General features: G+C 35.1%; 1 protein-coding gene across 7 annotated transcripts in view; it reads right to left on the bottom strand.

Moving 5' to 3' along the window:
* Nucleotides 1–1,511: 1,511 nt before the first annotated feature.
* Nucleotides 1,512–11,871, bottom strand: part of CCDC85A (coiled-coil domain containing 85A) — a 201,076-nt gene continuing 190,716 nt past the window's right edge. For 2 of the 7 annotated variants that reach the window (XM_043603430.1, XM_043603431.1), the window contains 3 exons: nt 11,027–11,146; nt 7,364–7,462; nt 1,512–3,326 (listed from right to left, as the gene is read on the bottom strand). In XM_043603430.1, coding sequence (XP_043459365.1) covers nt 3,237–3,326; nt 7,364–7,462; nt 11,027–11,146 — 309 coding nt within the window. In that variant the 3' untranslated portion in view covers nt 1,512–3,236. Of the gene's footprint in view, nt 3,327–6,957; nt 7,463–11,026; nt 11,147–11,871 lie in introns of those variants that run through there. The other 5 variants (XM_043603426.1, XM_043603428.1, XM_043603425.1 and 2 more) reach the window with 4 other exon arrangements.

Here is an 11,871-nt window from a genome sequence, read left to right as displayed (position 1 = left end):
ATTATAAATTTATTAAATCTCTTTTCAATCATTTTTAGAGTTTAAGGCAAAAGGAGGGAGCTACAGCAGATAATCTGCCATTTTAAGTAAAAGTCTTTATTCTTATTTCTTTGTTTATTCTTGTATTCTATGTTTTCACAGTAATATGGAATTAAGTAGTTGTGGAATTTTTTTCAAACATATCATTCCTATGAGAACCAGATAAATATCTTTTTGTTTTCCTCCATTTTCACAATTACCATCTGTGATTGACCATGATAAGGCCTGCAGTAGGCTGAGAACAGAGCTTGAAAGTGCGAACTATGCAGCTAGAATCTTTTTATGTGTTTAATAAACCTTTCATGTTGATGTAGTTCCCTCTCCCAGCCTAATGGTCTAATAACATTGTCACAGCTCATCGCTGGCTCCTATGTCTTGGAAGACTTGCCATTGTTTCTTGTGGATTGCCAAGACCATGAGCTTTGGAACTATAGAGGCTCTCAAGAACCTTAAAACACTTCCATAGATGTTGTCTCCTTTCAGCATGTCAGGACACAGAGGCTCAGCAACATTAAGTTGTTCAAACTTGCAGAGCTAATTATAGTGTTGAATGCTGAACTTGCTGGCTCAAAGTCTGCTTTGCTAAGCCAAAGAACCTTTATTCAATGCCATACTTAGTAAAGATACTTTACATTGGCTCCCGCCAATGTGATGTATGATACCCTCACATCCAATGATGTATTACTAGATATCACATAAGATCTGAATTTTCTATAATGCCTTGAGCATGTGCTAGAAACTTAAAAGGCACTCATTTAAAAAGCTTAGATTCTGATTGTCTGTCATCTTCAAGGCTGGAAAAAATATTCTTCCAAGATGTGTAAATTAACCTTTGTTCCAGAGAAAATAAGACCATAAACTGGTCACATGAGAGAATGATGCACATTTTTATTGATAAATATATCAGGCAATGGCAAGACTCAGGTCCTGGACTATCTAGTATGTCATTTAAAGTTGGGTCTAAAGCTCAGTGTAGGAAGCTTTATTCCAGAGTCTTATTAGTAGTTTCTCAGAAGTATGTGTGTTCTCTGAGCATGTGTATAATGTGTGTTTTCCAGTTTATGTCTTAGTCATATATGTAGATTACATCTTCCCCCACTAATGTATGTTAACTCTACAGTATTTCCCCTTAGTATTTTCCCTCCTGATGACTGCTTTAACAATAGCTGAATTAAATTTAATTTTAATCTATATGAATTTAACAAGTGAAAGGTTTTATAACACTGATTTTTAAACATTCCTAAATACCATTCTAAATTTTTAACTACATTATAATGGAGAATGGTGTGAATGGAGGAACCTGAATGTTAAATATAAAACAAAATGTTTTTAAATATGCTCATAATGAGGGATTTAAGATAATCATCTGGATTACCATCATTAATACCATCATCTAGGAACAATATGATATTTAGCAACTGACTATTAGAAATCTACTCAATTTAGGAAAAAAAATTTGAAGGAAAAAACACTGAGATTAAATAATTTATTACCATTGCTAAGATGAACACATATGTGATACTCGATTTTATGCAGGACTTTAAAAAAATAGTTTTAATACAGTATCAAAATTTACACAAGTATTTTGTCAAAAGACCAGTGTTCCTTGTATTAGCTTCTGCAGTCTCTACTGCAGGCACAAAAACTTGTTTTAAATGTCTTCAGAGCGTAGGAATACAACAATTTAAGGATGAAAGCTTTTCTACGAGAGAAGGTGTAAATATAGCAAGCAATTTTCTTTTACAGAGTAATAATATAACATTTCAAAAGAAAGATAAGCTTAACTGGTAACCCAATTTCAGTAATTAGATAATTCTATAGTAAATTAATTCTATAGTAAATTAATTCATAAATATTTTCTGAAAACAGAGGGCTGTTTTTTCATCATAGTAACATTTAAAAAAGTATAACGAAATACCTTCACATTCCTTGACCAATGACAATTAATATACTATAATGAGTCCATTATGAAAACAACAGCAATGATGAATATCTGCAATGAATCCAATCTGAGTAATTGAGAAGAACTCTAAAAACTGGGAATTGTTGCATTCCTACTTTTATAATCTTAAACTACAATAAAAACTTAGCATTCTGTCACAGGCCTCTTGCACATTCATACAAGAAACTATCATTGCATTTGAAAAACACAAAATACCTATCATAGCATTTCCAATACACACAGTCTAATATTATATATATATACCAAAAATAAGAAACTAAGCAAAGCTAGCACACCTCTTTTTCAAACCTCAAGCAATCTGAACAAGAGCTTTTAGCCTCAATAATGAAAGACATGCGTCAGTTTCATAAAACGTTAGCTGCTGTAGGCAAAGAAAGCTTTTTCATAAATGCAGTGCAATATTTTAAAGTTTACATAAAGTTTATTAAATATAACAGCAGATCTAGAAACTAAATTGTAGAAATTGACATCTCACAGCTGGAAACACTTAGAAAAATTATGTTTGCTTGTTCTTTAATTGGAATTAATATTAACATCAATGGCTACATTGAATGAATATGGAAGTAGATATGCCCCCAAGATGTGTCTTCATGAATATAGCAAGATTAAAAGAAAAGCTATATTTATCTTGATCACTTGAAATAAATGGTACTCTCTGATAAGCACTCTACAAAAAATCTTGCTACCCTTCTGGCTGGTAGAGAATTTATGGGGTAGTTTTAGCACCTCAAAAGTCAAAACAGAATCCCAGAAATCTAATCTTGCCTTACATCCAAATTAATTATGCATCAGGAACTCATAATTTTTTGACTATAATACAAGAAATAGGTGCCCAACTCTCAGATTTGGAAAGCTGGAACCCACCTCTTCCTCAACACATCATGGTAGAAAACTCCCACCATTCTGTGCAATGAGTCAACTCTATGAAAACCACTGAGGCCCTACTGGACTCTTCTAATCTTAGATCTTAGGAGTCAAAAACATTTTAACTCTAATGAAAATATTGGTACCAAAACGGTGATTTTCAAAGCTGTTTTAAATTAACTCGAGATGGGCTACTGTGGACATGGAAACCAGAGACATGACATACAGCATACTGAAAGTGTTAGAGGGAAAATATGTGCAATGTACAATCACTCCATGTTATTCAAAGAGTCCAGGTGTGCAGAAACCCACTTTTTTCTTCTTTTATCTCTCTCTGGCAGTGGTGACCTCCTGTTTGAAAGAGTGCCTTTCACATTGGTCCTTTGTACTGGTTTCCAGACAAATGTTGCCTAATTCCAGGACAGGAACCGGCAGCATCTCCAAGTTTCCTCCATACAACCTTAAAAAAGGTAAAAATTAAAAAAAATAATAAAAATAAACATCTTAATTGCCTTTTCCACAAAGAGATTTGTGGTTTTTAAAGGGGGATCTATGAGAGGGGCAAAGAGGAATGTGAAGACAAGAGACAAAATAACCCCATGAATGAGCTCAAACATGATGAAATGTGATGGAAGTTTCTAAATCACAAGAGTTACTCAGTAGAGGGAACTACAATGCTTTGTAATAATCAGGGCCAAAATTAAAGAATGATGTGCCAACTGACATGAGTGGTCCTCAACTTGGGCTGTACACGATGCACTTGAAGAACCTTAAACAGTAACTCCAATTCTCAGATTGACTGCATGGTAAAGGGGAGGCATGTTCATCTGTATTTTTTCTTAAGGCTTCCAATATAATTCTGTATAGCCAGAATTAAGAACATGTGAACAAAATCATCTTGGTTCTTCTATACATCTTGAACACAAGGGATACCAAAATGTTTAATCCACTAAGGAAAATGGAGTTTTTGTTCTTGAGTTATTATTAAGCCCTGAGCTGGTAGGACTTAGGGCCACTAGTAAATTTCCATAGTTTTCCCTACAGAGCAGGGGCCTCAGTCATAGCTACTGAGTTAGCTACCAAACTGTACTACCTCTCAGATTATCAAAGCAGAGAGCAACCAAATGCAGGAAAAAGAGAAGAATAAAATCAAGAATCCCCCCAATAGATATAATACATAAAAATGGGGCCATTTTAGAGGGAAAGTAGCAAAAGGTAAGGTTACGAAAAACGTAAAGCCACTGAATTCATCAGTGATACACCAATATGCTAATGTGAACTGGAAAATGCACATACACCCCCTCCCCCCCCCACGTGGAAAACAGTAACCCTTCTTGTGTTTCACAATAAGGATTAATTTCGGATTGATTCATTCCCTAAAAATTTACATTGCTCTTACATGAACACAAAACTGTTGGTTCATTAATTATTGATAGACTTTTTTTTGTTTTTGAATTTTTAAAAAATAGATCCTCTAGGGAAACCTAATACTAGTCATGGTAATATATAAGAATATAGGATTCTGTCTACCTTCATTTCTAAGCCAATGAAACCATTAGTCTCTCTTTTGATGGACACCACTAGGCAGTAGAAATAACCTGTTCTATTTGAAAAGAGTTGTACTGATGGTCTTTCAATATTAGAAAAGGAATGCTCTAGCAACAGATGGCTCAAGCTGTCCACAAGGAAGGTAGGAATGTCCCATTTCTTAATAAATAGACTGAAAAAATGCAAACACTGAATCAAGGGGTCCAAGGATGCTCTGGACCTTGCTTTCTAGCCCTTACATGGTATCTACACCTGCCCCGAATGTTTTGAATGTCTCATTGAGAAGCAGAGGATAGACTCAAAGACCTGAACAAAGCATAGACAAAAAGCATTAGAGGGTTACAACTCCAAAGTGCAAGCCCTCCTCAAGTACTCAAACATAGAATACCATGGGCCTTAACCCTGAAATTGCTATGTAGTGAAAGAGTCAGAGAAGGCAAAACTCTGAAACGAGCCAATGGTACTAAGGTGGACACAGAGTAGTGACTTAGTATTGACTAAAAGAACAGAATAGGAAAAAAAACCAGAATAGGTGGGTGTCTGAGGTAACCAGTCAACTTGTTCAGCTCTTCCCAGGGAATTTACAAAAGCCAAACAGACCTAAGATAAATATGCTGCACTATAAGAAATAGTAAATGTATTTTTGTGGCACAGTTTGGGAAGAGAATGAAAGCACTTCTTACTAACCACTAATTACTAATCAACACGATGATGCTAACAGTCACTTCATTGTACACTGGTTGACAACTGATCTCCAGAAGGAACACCAGAAACTGAGACCAAACTTATTATCCTAAATTCTACCTGAGTCTTATAACTGATCTCACATTATAAGAAAACTTTACATTTCTATTAAATTGTTACAAAAGCACATAGTTTCTGGAATAGGTTTTATAACTTGAGCTAGTTTCTAAGAAATTATCTATGAAAATACCTCACAATTCGTATTTCTCGTTGCTCTCTAGTATGCACGGAGTTCAATGTTCATATAATTTATAATGGTAACACAAACATTTTAAACCAACACTTTTTTCTCTTGGCTTTTAAATAGTTTCCAAATATGAGAGTGCTAATTATCAGATTTGGCCTCACTTGTATTTTTTTCTTCAAATTTTGGGACTCAGACAAAAGTAGATAAGTAAAAGGAACTTTTAGGAAGGCAAGCTTTTGGCTTCCTGAAAATAGCTCCTGCATGGAAAAACACCACTACCACTGCATATGATCTTTTGAAGCATTTTTGAAACATTTTTGGAAATCTAGGCAAACAAAGATCAACACGAGCTAATCAAGACCCATTTCATTAGTATGTCTCTTGTGTGACTAAGAAATGAATTTTCTAGTTCAGAAGTCTTGTATCTAAAACGAAAAGGCAAGAAAATAATCCTAGCATGTGTTTTTACAGAAATTCAGGCAATTATGCAAAAAGGAGAGGGTCCCCTCTGGAAGATGCTTTGCTTTTAGAAGTCCCCAGATTCACCACACTTGGGAAAGGGGTGATTGCTAGGACTCAAGAGGAGATTGGGGTATCGTCCTGACTTCCTTAAAGAAAAAATTGATCGAGCAATTTTATTTTGGGAATTCAGTCTCTTCTAATATAAAAGGCAAGTGTGGAGATGGTACCCAGGGCTTCCTATATCCAAATTCCCCAGGGGCTGGGGTGAAACCTAGACATCTGGATTACAGAGGACACCCATGTACTACTTGGGAGAATTGCTGTGGGAGGATCTTCTCTGTGGTCTCTTCTGGCTCTACAATTCCTCATGTCTCAACTTTAGTTCTCATTCCATAATCAACAGATGAGAAGCAACAGGCATGTTTAAGGTATGTAGCTTAAATTTTTGAATGTATCTGAAGGAAATATTCAAACGTAAAACTTAAGAATAGGCTGAACAGCTACAGAAGGTGAAGAGTGGTGGGAAATTATGACTTCCAGAACTAATGACCTCTTGAAAATAGACAAAAATAGATATGCAGAAAAGAAAAAAACCAGCAGACTAAAACTGTGGCCCCACCACATATAAAATGCCCACAGGACTTAAAACATTTACCGGATTCCAAGAACATCTCAACGAGGTAGATACATGAGAATATTTGGTTCTAATAGCTTAAAGGTAATTCTAGTCAATTTTGATATCCTAATGGACAAAGAATAGGAGGATAAAAGTACAACATAGAGCCTATTAAAATCAGTGCTTAATCTATGATTTTTATTTGAACAAATGGCTTCCTCTATAATATTTAGCTTTTTAACAACTTCACCAATTATATTCTTGATTAAATGATATATCCATGCATATTACTCAAAATTTAGCCAGGGATTAATAATAAATACAAATCACATTCTTGATTAGATATGTATCATGAAAATAGCATGTCAATTCTTTTACTGTGTTTCTCTAATTTCATAGATTTCTATGTGTATCTCTTAAGTTCATATTTATTTCTAAATTTCTGAGCTTTCATCAACACTGAAAGGTAAAGCTACTACTTTGCAAAACAGGCAGCGCACATATCATATGAAGAACCAAGAAAATGTTACCTAGTAAGATGATTTTTCCCCCAAGTATAGCTGTAAATAAGTCTGAAGAAGGCTGTGTTTTATCACAGGCTTTTAAACTGAGTTTTTGGTACCTCTTAAAAGTATGAAACAGAAACCCATTTATCAAAACTAGCAACACAATATCTTCAACAGTAAATTATGTAAAAATGTTCCTGGATCATTCTGGAATACAGAATTGGCTGATTATCGGTTACCTGAATATTTTATGACTGTTAATAAAGCTGCAATAAAATATGTTAAAGATCCAAACAAGGGGAATTGGTTTTATTTTAATATAAAAATATCAAGGCATTTGGCCAGCATTATAAAAAGTAGGTATTCATAAAATGATAACTAAGCTGCAATGGGGCTTTCAACACAGAATACACAATAAAGCACATTAAACTTACATTGCACATTTCTCTGACTATAGCTTTTTCTGTCTCACTAAGGTCATTTTCATACTCTTTACCCTGTTGACGATCTATAGTTTCCTGAACATCCAAGACCTGGATATGTTGAAAAAGAAAAGCAAATTTCACATGGAAAAAAACTTGTTAGTTTAGTTTATGAATTAAACCATAAAGGAGGTCCACTTTGCAAAACCTTTTGGTTTTCCCCGTCTCTGCATATCAGAGTGGATTAGTACATGGCACAATCTTTTAAAATGATTGTTATGAAACCTACTAGGAATCAATTCTCGATTTTCAAATGGTCTTTAAAAGCAATCTATTGTATCACTAGTAGTCAATTGAATTCACTAATATCTAAAATAATTAGATGCCTTAATTAATTTGGTCATTAAGATAACTTGCCTGTGTCAACCATTTGCAGAAAGTCAGTAATTCTTGCTCCATTGTAAAGATGAGCAATATAATTAATTTTATGCCAAATAATCCAAATGATATGTAGACATGGCCTATAGAAAAGACTAAAAGAGATTGTAGTCAAAACCCAGGAATATGTACGTAAGAACTCGAGGTAACATTAGCACTACTAACTTCACAGTTCTTGCCTGGACATGTTCCCAGGGACTAGAAAAGGACTACGGAGATGGTTCTTAGATAATATCAAAGAGAAAAACTGGCTCCTTGTGAAAATATTTGAGCAACACTTTCAGCATTTTTCATTAGAGCAGTGTTGGGATGAGATGCTTTTAAGCAATCTTAGAGGCATGAGATTCCACTTCTCTAAGTTATCTCTAAATGGATTCAAAATAATATTTCTTGAAATATGCCTGTAGAATTTTCATGCCATACTTTCTATAGGTCAAAGGGGAGAAAACTTTGGTTTTGAGTGTTGTCTGTTATTTTTTTCTGTATCAGCTGGTAAGCCAAAGCACTAATGTAGCAAAAAGACAACCCAAAACAAAGAAAAAAAAAACACAGAAAAAAAATGCTTTTCTAAAAGCTCTTCTATGAATCCCACTGGACTGCGACATTGCTAACCTCCTTGGTTCTGTGGTCATCACGGTCAATGCTGATGGCCACACCTAAAGGTATTACCTGAGAATTGGCACTAATGAACAGTTGAGCCAAAATAAATGATTTAAACATGAAGTGGACCCTTCATGTCAAGTTCATACATAGTCTATATGGATTATTTACTAGTATTCAATCCTGAAATAATCTAACTCACAAACTACTCCCTTATTAACTCAAAATGTCTAGCCATTATTACTATGTAGGTACTTTAAAAGAGGATATCACGGTAGTAAATGAAAGCCTCATCCTGGTACTCAACTTAGAGTCAGTTCACATTCTTTATATACTTACAGGAAATCACTGCCTATGCTCAGTGAATATTCATAGAAAACTTAATTCCTGGAACAAGCTCATTTGCCTACAAATTCAATGTCTAATGCACCTAAGACAAGTGTACTTCAAATCAGTTAATTTCTACTAAATGAAGTGAAGCTCCAATTAATAGGATGAATTTTAAAGCAAGATAAATGTGGTGTTATTACAAGTGGGCTAATTTCTCAGAGTGATTTACAGCACTTTCCTCCCAAACCATGACCACAGAGTTTATCAAAGCCTAGAGATTTTTTTTTTTGGAGATGTATCAGAAGATGAGAAACTGAACCATTGTTCTAATTAATCCTTTTACAACAGAAAAATTTTATGACCTAAATCAGCTCTAGATCTGTGGGCTTTTAAAAACAAAACATATTGAATGGTTCCATTTCTTCTTTTGCACTGAGATTTCCCTAAGATGCATTTCCCACAGGCATTATTTTCCCTAGGCACATATTTCTGTTTCACGACACAGTTAACTCACGGAAGCAAACATACTCTGTATTCAAGAGCCTCCACTTATCCAAGAAAGATGCTTCAGTTGCTTGGTGTTACCCATTTGCCAACTGAGGGCACTTAACGTATTCTGATTATAACATAATATCTTCCTTTCTTGAGATAAAATTTTATATGAAAATTAGAAAATGAATTCAGAGAAAATTGAAGAGCTCCTCCTTGCCCTTCCCTTCCTTTTAGGCCATAGGAACACAGCTGCATTGACAAATTTGGGAAAGATTGCAAGGCTATCCTCTATGCTGATCTGATTCAAATTACACTTGCCATTTAATAAGGCATCAGGCCGAAACAGTTTTCAGTTTGAAAAGTAGAGCAATGTGTTGCTTTTGGAGTATGTGCAGACACAAACACTACAGGATTGAAGCCACTCTCATTTTTTATTTCTAAGATGCTTTTCAGATAGCGTCTGGTTCATGCTCAAATAACAGCATGTTTAGCATGCTGTTCATGCTTAACAGCATCCAAATGCTGTTGCAGAGAGCAAGATGTTGGTCAGGTGATAAATCAGCAGCCACCAGATGCAGGGCGGAGCCCCTCATTCGGGTAGGCCTTCCCAGGTAAATTCCTCTTGGTTGTTCACTTGGTGAGTTATTCCAACCAAGACAGAAAATGCCAAGTGCATTGCACTGGCCACCAGCACAGTGCTGCTACCTTCACTCAGGAGCAATCAGTATGTGCTTGGGAGGAGCAACTCATTTCATTAAAGTTATAGCAAAATATAATGAGGGGGCTCAATCTTCTGCTAAAATCACATCAAATAAATATTTTAAATTTCTCCTCTACTTGCTTTCTGCATGCCAGAGAAAAGTGTGGCCCATTCCAAAAGAGTGAATCTTCAGGTTATTATTGATAAATCATTCTAAAACCAAAACACTTTTTAGTAAAGTTGTGAAATTCTTGTGGCAAGAGCAGGACTGAAGCATGCTACCTACTTTATGGCTCAGAAAGGTTTCACCAAGGCTACCTGTTAGGAATTACAGATAATCTGAGGGACAGGATTTCATACCTTGGAAATGATAAAACTTGAAGGGACTGTCTCAATTTTTAAGGTAATGTTTATTGCCTACATCAGTTTCTCCTCTTAGATAATATTTATATTGTTATTAATTTTACTTATGGCACTTATTTATGGGAAAGCTCATTATTGGTAAAGAAAATAAATGATACATTTCAGCTAAATCTTTTTTGAAATTATCACAGAATCTGAAGTAAAAGATAAAAGTAGCTTTATGAAGAAGACCACCTATTTTCTAATACTCTACGGAAGAGCATTAACTCAACTTTGAACATCTAACTTCTATTTAATGGAGGATAGAGTAGGTTTTTTATTTCAATGTCTTTCAAGTTGCACAATGTACCTCAATTGCATAAAGAAAGAAAAATATGATAACCTTCCTTATTTTGCCTATTAACTTTCTATATTTGAAGACATGCATACTATAAACACCGCACATAAAATACCCAGAACAATATTTTACACAAATGGATATACATGCACATCAGACTTCAACTTCGATGCAGATTGATATGAATCACATTACTCAAGACAAAATGATAAAACCAGAGATTCAACCATAAGCACTCAAACCCGTTGTCAATTTAAAAACAAGTACACTTCAAAAATTAAAAGAGTTACACCATAAGGGGGTCAAAAAATAAAGTATCTATGGTTAAAACAAGACTGTGAGGACTACCAGACTAAAGCAAACAAGCCACAACACAACTGAAGTTCTGGATAAACGGTTGTACACAGTTGGTTACCTTAAGAGAATGTACCACAGGTTCAGGCTGCTGAGAAGGTGTGGTATGTCCACTGAAGCTAGCTGGAGAGGTGGGTGGACTGTTACTCCCATCAGCCCCTGATGACAACCTAAAAGAACCCTTAGTAGAAAATCAACAACTTTGTTATTAAAACAAAAGTCGTTTAGAACTGCATAGATGTCATTCAGTATTCAATTTCACTGCCAAATGAAAATTAGCTAGTTTGTTCATTTTTTTCTAGCCTGTCCTAAGATGCTATCAACCTGTTAACTAGAATACACTCGCTGCTTGACCAGCAAGAACACTTAACCAAGAGCCATCACGATGCATGTCCAGATGTCATTTCTGATTTGCCAAAGAGAGCAATGCCCCCTAAGGAATGCCCATTAAGAATATTTCAGGAATGATTCTTGAAACTTAAAGATGCTCAAGAGTAGGGAATTTGTGAGTTAGCAGCTGAGTTAAACATGCTCACTCAGCAAGACAAATGCTATATTCCATATGTCTCCGAAAATTCGGACACATCACATTCTGGCATTGGAGAAATGGTGTGTCTTATAAAACCCTTCTTTGAAGTAAAGACCTACAGTGGAGCATTTTTCAAAGAGATTCATCCAAATTCAACATTTTCTTTAAGGAAAAAAATATTTTTGGTTTTTTAAAAAATGAAAAACAAAACAGGTCACAAATTAGATATTTGTACTTTAGTGACTCTTTGACTTAATTGCTGAAAAACCAGAACTTAGGCCCTATTAATTTGGCCTGTGAGGGTTGCAGTCACCCATACAGTAACTGGGAAAAAGTAAAACTTCAGTTACTTCCCCTCCTAGAAAAAAGCAGCCAAA

The sequence above is a fragment of the Prionailurus bengalensis genome, chromosome A3, assembly GCF_016509475.1.
Source record: "Prionailurus bengalensis isolate Pbe53 chromosome A3, Fcat_Pben_1.1_paternal_pri, whole genome shotgun sequence".
Taxonomy (NCBI): Eukaryota; Metazoa; Chordata; class Mammalia; order Carnivora; family Felidae; genus Prionailurus; species Prionailurus bengalensis.
The sequence above is the reverse complement of the archived record's forward strand: the minus strand, read 5'-3'. Positions and strand labels throughout refer to the sequence as shown.